This window comes from Lytechinus pictus, chromosome 2 (assembly GCF_037042905.1).
Source record: "Lytechinus pictus isolate F3 Inbred chromosome 2, Lp3.0, whole genome shotgun sequence".
NCBI classification, from domain to species: Eukaryota; Metazoa; Echinodermata; class Echinoidea; order Temnopleuroida; family Toxopneustidae; genus Lytechinus; species Lytechinus pictus.
The window spans coordinates 67613801-67625628 of NC_087246.1; the positions used below are offsets into that span (position 1 = coordinate 67613801).

General features: G+C 36.2%; 1 protein-coding gene across 1 annotated transcript; it reads right to left on the reverse strand.

Annotated features, from left to right (window-relative positions):
• Nucleotides 1-4269: 4269 nt before the first annotated feature.
• Nucleotides 4270-10386, reverse strand: LOC129269588 (mitochondrial ribosome-associated GTPase 2-like). The gene is made up of 6 exons (XM_054907103.2): nucleotides 10276-10386; nucleotides 8131-8283; nucleotides 7461-7608; nucleotides 6627-6742; nucleotides 5679-5747; nucleotides 4270-4428 (listed from the first exon to the last, which is right to left on the reverse strand). Exons 2-6 carry the CDS (start codon nucleotides 8260-8262, stop codon nucleotides 4270-4272), a joined length of 624 nt encoding a protein of 207 aa, XP_054763078.2. The 5' UTR covers nucleotides 8263-8283; nucleotides 10276-10386.
• Between the last annotated feature and the right edge of the window lie 1442 nt (nucleotides 10387-11828).

Consider the following 11828-nt stretch of genomic DNA (forward strand, 5'->3'; position numbering starts at 1 on the left):
TCATTTGTTGTCTGTTCATTGAAGGTGTTGTATTTTCTTAATCTTATAAAAGTACATAGGGTCATGAACACATTCTACTGCTACCAAAATCATACCCATGATCTGTGATGTGTCTAACCAGTTACCACACACATTGCAACACACCAGTTGCAACATACATTATCATGCATCAGTTATCACACATCTAGTTACCACACACATTTTGGGTAATGACTCTGATGCATGGTATTATGTGTATTATGTACAATATGTGTGGTAACTGGTTAGTGTTTACCACACCATTTACCACACGAATTACCTCATATTTTACCACACACCAGTTACCACATGCATTACCACACACCAGTTACGTAACTGGTGTGTGGTAGTGTATGTGGTAACATGTGTGGTAAATCGTGTGTAGTAATGCATGTGGTAACCGGTGTGTGGTAAAATGTGACGTAATTTGTGTGGTAAGGCATGTGGTAAAATATGAGGTAATTTGTGTGGTAAATTATGTGTGGTAACCGGTGTGTGGTAAAATGTGAGGTAATTTGTGTGGTAAGGCGTGTGGTAAAATGTGAGGTAATTTGTGTGGTAAGGCGTGTGGTAAAATATGAGGTAATTCGTGTGGTAAATGATGTGTGGTAACGCGTGTGGTAACTGGTGTGTGGTAAAATGTGAGGTAATTTGTGTGGTAAATGGTGTGTGGTAATGCATATCGTAACTGGTGTGTGGTAAATGTCGTGTGATAATCTATGTGGTAAATGGTATGTGGTAAAAATTGTTACCATAAATTAATCCCTTGTGTGGTAAATGTTACCATATATTAATCCATTCATGTGGTATTCCTGTGGTAATGTTGTGTGGTAAATGTTCCAATTTACCACAGGACAATACCACACGACATTACCACACATTACCACACAATACCACAGGACATAAAGACATAGCATTACCACACAACAATATATGTGGTAATCGTGTGGTACAGTCCTATGGTAATTATATGGTATTACCACAGGACATTTTTGTAAGGGTACAGCTACTGTATACCCTCTCATCTTGCTCTACATGTAGTTATGTTGATAAATGTCCTTTTTTAGTATGAAATATTTTGTATGAAAAATCCTTGTCAATAAAAAGTAAACAACCTTAACAAAATGAGAGGATACAGGCAATATCAGAGTATCAGACCCATCGTTTATATTTTGCGTAACAGCAAATATCTAGCTGCAGCCTTCGTCTCGATTATAGGAAAGTCTGACAAGTTTCATTTATTAAACAAGTGGAATGCCTCTGGCCGTCTCACCTGCATCACGCAATTCAATATAGCAGCAGTGCTGATTTTGAAAACTACTATAACTCGCACAAGATGTTCAGTGATACTTGGTTACTCTTATTTCCACGTTTTATGAACTAGACCAATACACTTATAGAGATATGATGGCAATTCAACAAATACCCCCAACGTGGCCAAAGTTCTTTGACCTTACATGACCTTTGACCTTGATCATGTGACCTTTGACCTTGATCATGTGACCTGAAACTCGCACAGGATGTTCAGTGATACTTGATTACTATTATGTCCAAGTTTTATGAACTAGACCAACACACTTTCAAATTTATGGCTGTAATTCAACAAATACCCCAATTTGGCCAAAGTTCATTGACCCTAAATGACCTTTGACCTTGATCATGTGACCTGAAACTGGCACAGGATGTTCAGTAATACTTGATTACTATTATGTCCAAGTTTCATGAATCAGATCCATAAACTTTCAAAGTTATAATGGTAATTCAACAGATACGGGCCACTAGGTGTCCTCCAAAAATACTGAAACTTATCGCGGGCCGGGATAGTGTCCAAGAAATTTTTTTTTAGGGGGGCGTCCACCTTTAATTTTGGGATGGACACATGTCACAGGTAAAAAATTAGACAAGCAAAAAAAAAAAAAAAAAAAAAAAAAAAGTGGTTTCTTACCTTGTTGTGATCGATGACTTTGAAGTCAATTAGGTTTGAAAAACTGACGGTAGTTAGTTGTGTGTTTCTCATTAGAACGCTAGACCAAAAGCTTCAGTCTCTGTATTTTGGTTGTTCAGCTGAACCGCGTTGGCTCCACTCACCAATACATAGACTGAAGAGTTGTTGGCCCGTACATAAAGACAACGTATCAGCTAACCCAGGGAGCTCCGGCACGCAAAGCGGGCCGGAGCTAGCTGATACGTAACCCAAGTAGCTCCGGCCCGCTTTCCGGGCCGGAGCTCCCTGGGTTCCGTATCAGCATGCAGCAGTAACGTTAGATCTAACATTCGGCGGAAACCCGATTTTCGGATCGTTTTTGGTACATAAAATGTCACATTATAAAAAAATAATTACATCCAAACTTACGAGAAAATATATAAAATTCAGAAACATCGTACCTTAGACCGCAGTTACCGCTAATTCCTTTCAAATGATGATCAAAACTTAGTCATCCTCGATTCCTTCGTTGGTCATCGTAAGTTGCCATCTTGGATGACGTCATCATCTGTACAGACGTATTTACCAGTCGCTATTATACCGCGATTCGTGCCGCTGCTTTGCGCTTGTCTATGTGCGTGCGTTTGGAACTTGTCGCTCGCATTGATTGGCCAGGATATCGATAATTCTAATCAGAAAGCCTTGATAAAAGCATAACTCAATGAACGTAGTAGGCAGTGCGCGCGCTTATAATTTATGTACTGTATAAAAGCAAATATCTCGGGGAAATATCTCTCACTTGGTCGATCGACATGCATTGCAATCGGAAGAAATATGGGGGGAAAAAGGAGGACTTTCCGTTTTTTTTTAATACACAGAAAACAGGAAAAGTCGGAAATACGGAAATAAGACAGATAGCAGGAAAAAAGCCGGAATTCCGTATAAATACGGAAAAGTGGCATCCCATACCCCCGATTCGGCCAAAGTTCATTGACCCTAAATGACCTTTGACCTTGGTCATGTGACGTGAAACTCATGCAGGATGTTCAGTGATACTTGATTAACCTTATGTATAAATTTCATGAACTAGGTCCATATACTTTCTAAGTTATGCTGTCATTTCAAAAACTTAACCTCAGGTTAAGATTTTGATGTTGATTCCCCCAACATGGTCTAAGTTCATTGACCCTAAATGACCTTTGACCTTGGTCATGTGACATGAAACTCAGGCAGGATGTTCAGTAATACTTGATTAACCTTATGGCCAAGTTTCATGAACTAGGTCCATATACTTTCTAAGTTATGCTGTCATTTCAAAAACTTAACCTCAGGTTAAGATTTGGTGTTGACGCCGCCGCCGCCGTCGCCGTCGGAAAAGCGGCGCCTATAGTCTCACTCTGCTATGCAGGTGAGACAAAAACCAGACATACATGCATGAGTACAAATCAATGATCAGGGGGGTGTTTCACTAAGATTTAAGTATAATTTAGAGTCGCATTTTAATGGCAATGCGTACATGATATGCAATGCGCAATCTCACTGATCAATACGCAATAGTGCGTGTCCTCTTGGCATGATCTGACCAATGCGGTCATGCCTTTTATACAGCACACAACTAGACATTTAAGTGCGACTCTAATTCATTCTTAAATCTTTGTGAAACACCCCCCCCCCCCTTGATAATACACAAAATACATGATATACATGTATTGAAGTATATGAAAGATAAACCTAAAGTAAACCAAGCCTTCAACCCAAGAGGATCAGCAATATTACCTCCTGTAATGTGCTTTGCTTTATACAAATTTCAATTATTTTATTAACATGAAATAAATAGAACAATTGTGACAAGTCACACCTCAAACCAACAATAAGTTGCCTAAAATGAATTTTGAGATATGTATTGAGCTTGAAAAGGCACATGCTTAGCTTTAAAATGATATATAACTTGCCAAAATGATATCAAATAACCAATACAAGTACATGAATGAATGGAGAAGAATTTTGGTTAAAATTTCAAAGAATAATGAGAAAAAATTTGGGGTTCACTCAAGCATGAGATGTGCACACTGTGCAATCTCAATGAAACTTCCAAGCAGTCCACAAAATGATGTCAAAGGAATTCTTTGATCTTGTCTTTTATTCAACTTTACAACTTCGGATTTTGACATTATGAAGGAGAAGAATTACCCTTTCACATAAGTTACCTTTCATTTTTTTTAAAGACAAAATTACTATTTGAGCTATTTACATAGAACCTTCCCTGGAGACTCATTGTTGGTTTGGGTTGGATGGTCACATATTCAAATGACAGGAGAAATTGGACTTTAACTTACCAGACCAACATGAGCCATGGTTCTAAGCTCCAGGTTTAGGAGTCGTTCCTCTCCCAGTGTCCCACAGGTAGCCATCATTGGGGTCTTGTGCTGGGCCGTTACAAAAGAGCGATTGCCACGCCCTCCCTCACCACCTGCAGCTAGCATGTACTGTCAAAATAATACCAGAATTATTATATAGCTTATATTATACAATAGAACAAAAATAGCAAAAACTGTGAGAAATTTACTATTTATCTATCTATCTGTCTTATTCACCCTGGGTAGCCTTGTCAGTGATTTAATCCTATCTAGGCCGGGGTATTTGGGAGATTATATGGCCGGGGGGGGGGGGATGCCTCGAAGGCAGGTTGCCTGGGACATAATCTACAAAACTGTATAGTAATATATTTCATTCAAATTGCCATTACTTGATTATGCTAATTTATGCGTAATTAGCATGCAAAATCATACTTTTTCCTCTAACTCCCTAAACAAAGCTCCAAATGTTCTAATGTTTGGTATAGAAACTCTTTGTGATGTTCTTAGCAAAGCTTCGTGAAAAAAATTGCGATATCAGATCAATTTCTTATGTATTACTCGGTTTTTTTACCTTTTGTTTTTCATTGTTTTTTCAATGAACTTGTCAGGGACTCTATTGGGATCATAAACAGCATAAAATAAATCCATTTAGACCAGCAAAACTACAGATAATCATACATTTATGATTTTGGTCGAAAACACAATTGGTATGACTTTGTACACAAAATCACGTTTTTGAGCAATTTTTGGTCTGACATAAACTTACAAAATGTTGCGTAATTTCAGAACCGCATACCTGGGCGTTGCAAAATTGGTCTCAAAAGATGCGTAAGACTTGAAAGTAAAAAGTCAGCAAGCGGCGCGGTAAAAAATTACGAGCGACGAAAATATTGCGCGAATTGTTGAGGGGCCCCCAAGGCCCCCGAGCTAGATAGGGTTAAATTCCGTTTTTCTGTAAGGATCTGCACACAAATATTTATAGAATACATGACATAAAATGATAAAAGTAACTGAATGCAAATGGAAGCATGAAAGACATAACAAAAGTAAGGGAACCAAACATCCTCCCTTGGTATTTCAATATAAATCTTATTATTTTATTTTCATTTAATGTCCAACGAAAGCATTACAAGTATAAGCGTATACAGAGGAAAATGATACATTTTGGGTACACATTTTGGCACTCTTTTCCCTGCATCACCTTAATGAGATATTGCTGTTCAGTGTAGCATCACTTCAACAAGAAAAATCTTGTATTAAAGAAGATTTTCAACTCCTATCATTAAGCAGTTAATGCTCTTTTTAACAGGAGTGTAAAAATGCAAAAAAAAATAAATAAAATGAGAGACTGGTATAGGATACTAAATGAAGTGACTCACAGTGTCATGTTCATTTTCCAAGTCCTTGATGATAACATCATTTTCCTTGACTAGAGTACCCAGAGGAACCTGTAAATTACAAAAATAAATAAACAAACAAATAAATAAATAAGCACATTAATAAATATCATATTCATTGTTTTGTGTACTATCTATCTATGCACGGGAGAAAAACCTCCATGCTTTACATCTTACTTGTCTAGACTTAATTCAAATAACTGTATCAACACACCAATGAAAATGTTAAAAACGGAGCAGCACCACGGGGGGGGGGGGGGAACTGCTCCCAAAGTAGTAGAGACACAGAAAAAAAAGAGGAAAAGGAAGAAACAAAGAAAAGCAAAGAGCAGTGCCATGTAATGTAGCTACTTAATTACAAAATGCAATTGATGTATACACTATAAATGATTTATATATATATATATTTTTCTAAATATGATGCATATGAATTGTATTATAATGTATATATTACATAATGTGAATATTGTTATGCTTTTTTTTTTTTTTTTTTTTTTTTTTTTTTTTACAAAAGAGCAATTCAGTTGCTATAAACACGTAATTACAATATCAGGGGGGCCTACATTATACAAGCTCTGCTTTTCAGTTGGCCCTCCCTCCCTTTCAATTATTTATATTTCGATTTGATAATTGTCTATTGTAATTTTATAATGTTGTCAATTTTTGTATGTACTTCAAATGTGGTTATTTGTTACTATGTCAATTGTATCATAATTGTAAATATGAAATTGAAAGTGGAAAATAAATAATTGAATTGAATTGATGTCTCCTCTAGGTCATTTAGCTCCCCCACCCCCATCAAAATACCCTGGCACCGCCCCAGGGTGGGGAGTCACTGATGCTTAACTTCTTTCTTAACACAGCAGATGGTCTGCATTTGCAAGTTGTTGCTACTCAGAAACTCAACTTGGAAACAGAAAGGAAGTTTACCTTGATAACAGTGTGCTTGCCATTGCGTCCATGACGATTTTGATTCCTTCCATTTCCCCCCGCTTCTCCTCGATACAGTGGAAGGACACGCTCTAGTGACTTAATGCTTTGATTGCCTGGGATAGAGAAGAAAAAACCTTGATAATCATTATGTCAAGACAGACACAATAATTCTTGGTTGATGTTATAATTGTATGATTGAATTTGTATTAATACACATGAGATCATATTAATGGTAATAATACACACATAATTGAAATGACTACTTTTCATCAATTTCCTACTTAACTATAACCATAGATCCCAAAATCTACCTAATACCAAACTGTTCACTCCTATACAGGTATTATGATAGCTTAATACATATTTCCCCTTGACCAAAACTTTCACTTCTGGCTACTACCAGATCAACTTGCTATTCATCTCAATGCAATGAAAATAAGCAGGAAAGAGTCAGCAGCCAAGGTGTCAAATAGAACATAAAACTTTGGATCCAAATTCTACCTTAATCATAAAGGCTAGATAAGAATACCAAAGCCCTAAAAAGATACATTTAGATACATTTTGTCCCCAATTTTCTATATTTCCTTCCTTATTTTGTGCACTGTAATCATATTTTCCTTTGAATGTATCATGAGTTTAATTCAGAGTTTCTTTTTGTATAGATTTACATACTTTTGTCAGGATCATTTCTAGCAAACAATTTGTGCTTTTTATGATCCTTCCTTGAAAGATATCTGAATTACCTTGTTTGCTCATATAATTACATGGATATGTGAAATGTGTTTATCTTAAAAGTGGCAATAAATTAAATGAAAATGAAAATAAACCTACTTTCAAGAATAACATGTCCTCCATGGCCACCATCTCCACCATCAGGGCCTCCAAACTCTACATGAGCTTCTCTGCGTACCGACACACATCCATCTCCTCCTTTACCTCCAACTACTCTAACCCTTCGCCAATCAACAAAATGCTTTGACTGCAAAGATTGCGAGAACAAAATCGTAAAGGATTGATAAATTAGCCATCACATTTTTGATTATTTACAATATCTGGCGAGAGTGATGAATGGATCCTACAAGCATAGGTTTGTTTACTAGAGATGACTTTCCATTCTTGGTGAGGAAATTCTATTGAAATATGTTTTTTGTCAAATAAAATATAGATCTGAATGTCTATTAAATAGTTCAAAATTCAATCATCAATCATCAATATAATGTACGATTGGAAACTTTATAAAAACAAGACTATGATAATCTGACATAATTGTATACATACAACATACATGTAGCTCTGACATCATGCAGCCTCAGAGAAAGATAAAAGAAAAGATAAGGGAAAAAATAGAAGTATTTTCAGAATATGAATTTCATTGATCTCTGAAGAAATAACAATAATTGTGATGTTGAGACAATTTTCAGGAAACGACACCTGATGTATTCTTACTTAAATAATAAAGAATAAAATAATCTACTTTGAATTGGAAAATCAAGATGCATACCAGTTTTTTCTCACTTAGATTTTTCCTTCTCTTTGTAGTAATGGATGACATCATTCTCTGTATGGTTCTCATGTGATATAACTGGAATAGCTGACCATATCGAAGAAGATGATGATGCAAGAGTGAAGCCATGTTATCTCCTCTCTATCGCCTCTATATCCCACATGTCAAGGAAACAAAGAAATAAATAAATTTTTTTTACACTTTTGTTTTAGTGTGTCTGTGAGTATATTACACTTTTTATAAATCTGTCAAAATCTAAGTTTCAGAATATTTGAGGATATTCAATAGTGATAGATCCCATTATCTCATCTTAAGAATGCAAAAGCAAACTTTTTTGTCTGAAGACTGAAAATTTCTTTCACCAGTTTATTGAAAGAAGAGAAAGGTATTGCTTTTTACTGGTCAAATGACTTTTTAAGAGCAAAAAAATAAAAATAAAAAAACTCAATTTGCCTTTTGTTAACATACAAGTGGAGCTTTAGTTGATGTATCATGGAAAAAAAGGGTAGCTAGATATTCTGCTATATCTTGGATTAACATCAGCCTGTGCATTATTTGTCCACATTTCTCCTTTCACTGCATTAATTTGCAATAATTGTTTCATCAAACAAAATCAATATCCCCAGCAGGCCAGCACCACATATTCATCACATCATCCTATTACCATCATGCCTCCTTTATTCCTTAATTTAAAGGAGAATGAAACCCTTGAAACCAGCTGAATCCATATCAAAGAGAAAAATCAAAGAAACATATTGTTGAAAGTTTGAGGAAGATTGAATGAATAATAAGAAAGTTATGAGCATTTGAATTTTGAGATCACTAATGCCATGTAGATCCTCCTATTGGCAATGCGACCAAGATCTGTGATGTCACACACGTACAACTCCTTCATTACTTTAGTACTTATTTCACTTATATTCTCACTTTTATAGAGTATATCACAAGGTGAGGTGTTCTCTTTATGAGAGGACAAGTACAGAGGTTTCACAACATTATATCATTGATGAATCGTTTGTCATATGATTAGAATGAGCAAAAAGAGATGTTTTGGGGTATATTTTCAGTGTCCAAAAGGGGAGAGTTGTTCATCTGTGACATCATAGATCTTGGTCGCATTGCCAATGGGAGGATCTCCATAGCATTAGTGATCTTGACATTCAAATGCTCATAACTCTTCTATTGCTAGTCCTATTTTACTCAAACTTTTGTTGATCTTATTCTTTGATTTTTCTGCTTTCACAAAAGCTAACTTGCTCCAAGAGTTTCATTCTCCTTAAATGTTAAACAAGTTGACTTAAATGTGTTGAACTGAAGCTAAGCAGACTGAGTCACTGACCAGGTCCTGGAATGGAACTTTATGGGAAGCTTAACTGCTGCTACACTCACTATGATTGTCGTCAACGATACTACAAGGGCAAGATTGAACAGTACATAGATAGAGCGCGCAATGAAATGCTTGGGAAGAGCGCCCTACAGCGCACATTGAGTAAGTAACAACCAATTTTTATGTTTGCATATCGCGATATGGTTGCGTAGAAGTTACAAAACATATGATTATGAGAGAAATGGTGAAAAGGTAAAGGAATACATTTTTACATTAAAAAAATTTTGTATTAAAATTATTTTGGAGTAACTTTACAATCCAATGTCATAACTGATTATGAGAACATGCCATGGATACTGTTTTTCTTTCTTTTATTAAACTAATTAAAGATGAATAGATTTAAGACTAAGACTGAGGGTTCTGGGTATTCAGGTATTAAAAGGTGGAATTATTCCCATGCGCCGCCCACTCAATGTCAATGAACAATTACATTACAGGTTATGAGCACTCATTCAATGAACAAGGCATTATTATAACCTCACTCGTAGGATGAGTGTAGCCAGGCGGCTTCTTGAGACTACATCACAGATCACTATAAATCGCGTCATCATGCACAGTGGGCATACACTAACATGAATACCTACGAGTGGGGCCGACATCGGCATTTTTATGGAGATCCACTAAATCATAACGAATTATTACTTACTAATGGATTTCCAGGCAAGAGATTACGGTCATATGACCGCGACGATATTTACATAGCAGAACCGTAACTTAGATTGGCAGAACTACTATGAACAAAAATTCTTACTTACTTTTTCGAGTTTTCGCAACTTTTCCACCCAATAAAGAATGGTGAATACTGTAGATGATAGGCGTTCCATACACACAGATCATTTTTCGTTGCGGATATTTTGATTCCGAGCCCCGCGACCAAAATAAATTCTCACGTAGGCCTAGCTCCAATCTCATATCCAATAAAACTAATTTCTAACTTATATCTCCGTGTAAGCAGTATTTTATGAAATACCATTCATTCAGGTACGTCGCACAAGTTGTTAGGTTTCGACGAAAAAGGGTCACATGCTGTGGGGATCCCATATACACCTCATCATAATAAATCAATTTGTATTTATATTTTGCCGGAAAATTTTGCAAATTTTGCGCTAAAAATAATCGGTTGAAATATTGGATAGCCTAAAAGGACAGAATGTCTAATTTTTACAAAAATAACAACAACCAATCTCTTGATCGCTGATGATCACAAATGAATATGCGCAGTTGCCATTTATTGCAATATCAATAATGACAACTGAATTGTTCACGAATGAATCACAAATACTGACAGATATTATTGTTATAATATTATAACAGCAGGCAAAAATAGGCATGCCCAAAACTAGTCCATAAAAAAACATACCGAAGCAGGAGGGGCCCAGGAACGATTTTGAAAGTGCCGTGGGGGGGGGGGGGTCCCGTGCAAAAACTCAATGATGGTGATTATTGTGATTACACGGCTTTAGAAAAAAAGTGGCGGCTGAAACCCCAGTCCTCCCCCCTCACCAAGTCACTCGACCCCGTGCAGTGGCAGATCAACGGGGTAGGGGGTGTAGTGGCCTTAGCCCACCCCTTGCATGGCCTTGGGCTACCAGTAAAAAAATATGTGCATATATGATTATACGTCATTACTAAACAACCATAATTTGGGGCAAACAGGTTCCTAATTTAAAAAGAGGAATGTATAAAATTCGTGTCGTATTAAATAAAAAAGTACAATATTTTTTTTTCAAATATTAATCTTCATGTTATTTCCCTGCACATTCATCTCCTGTCCTGTTTTTTGCCCTCAGTGTGAAATTTTGAATGACACTTAGGTTTCTTTATAATTCAAATGAAGCGCTTCAGGATAAGTCAAAGAAATTAGGCATCCTTTTTTATATAATTTTAATAAATCACAGAAGTTTCAACTTTAAATTTGCGCACTATTTTCCTTGTAATGAAGTTCAATAATCTTAGGAAATCAATTGAATTAGAGCCGATGGGGTTTTAGATATATCTGCATTTGATGAAACGTCCGCCCTTTGAAATTTCAGAGTTTTATTGCTCTGCGCGGGGAGGAATATCTTCCTCCCTGCATATACGCTTCTTTTCCTCTGTTTTGCGAGTTAAAGATATGCACTGTCGCTAAATTGTTGTAATCAAATCTGATATTTCCAAGGGAAGTATTCAATATATCTTTGAGAATATCCTTTTCTCGGGACCCTTTTCATGGCAAAAAAATTGATAAAACGCTTTAGCTTCCGCGCTTCGCGCGGGGTTATTATGATTTTAATTTCCTCCATTGTATTCCTTTTTGTGCGTTCACAAT

What these genes read in the sequence shown, in the direction of transcription:
- LOC129269588 (XM_054907103.2), bottom strand. Translation starts at nt 8,262, where the DNA reads ATGGCTTCACTCTTGCATCATCATCTTCTTCGATATGGTCAGCTATTC. An exon ending in AGGACATGTTATTCTTGAAA is followed by an intron (nt 6,743 to 7,460) that starts GTAGGTTTATTT and finishes TCTCTATCCCAG; the next exon opens with GCAATCAAAGCATTAAGTCA. An exon ending in TGGAAAATGAACATGACACT is followed by an intron (nt 4,429 to 5,678) that starts GTGAGTCACTTC and finishes TTATTTTGACAG; the next exon opens with TACATGCTAGCTGCAGGTGG.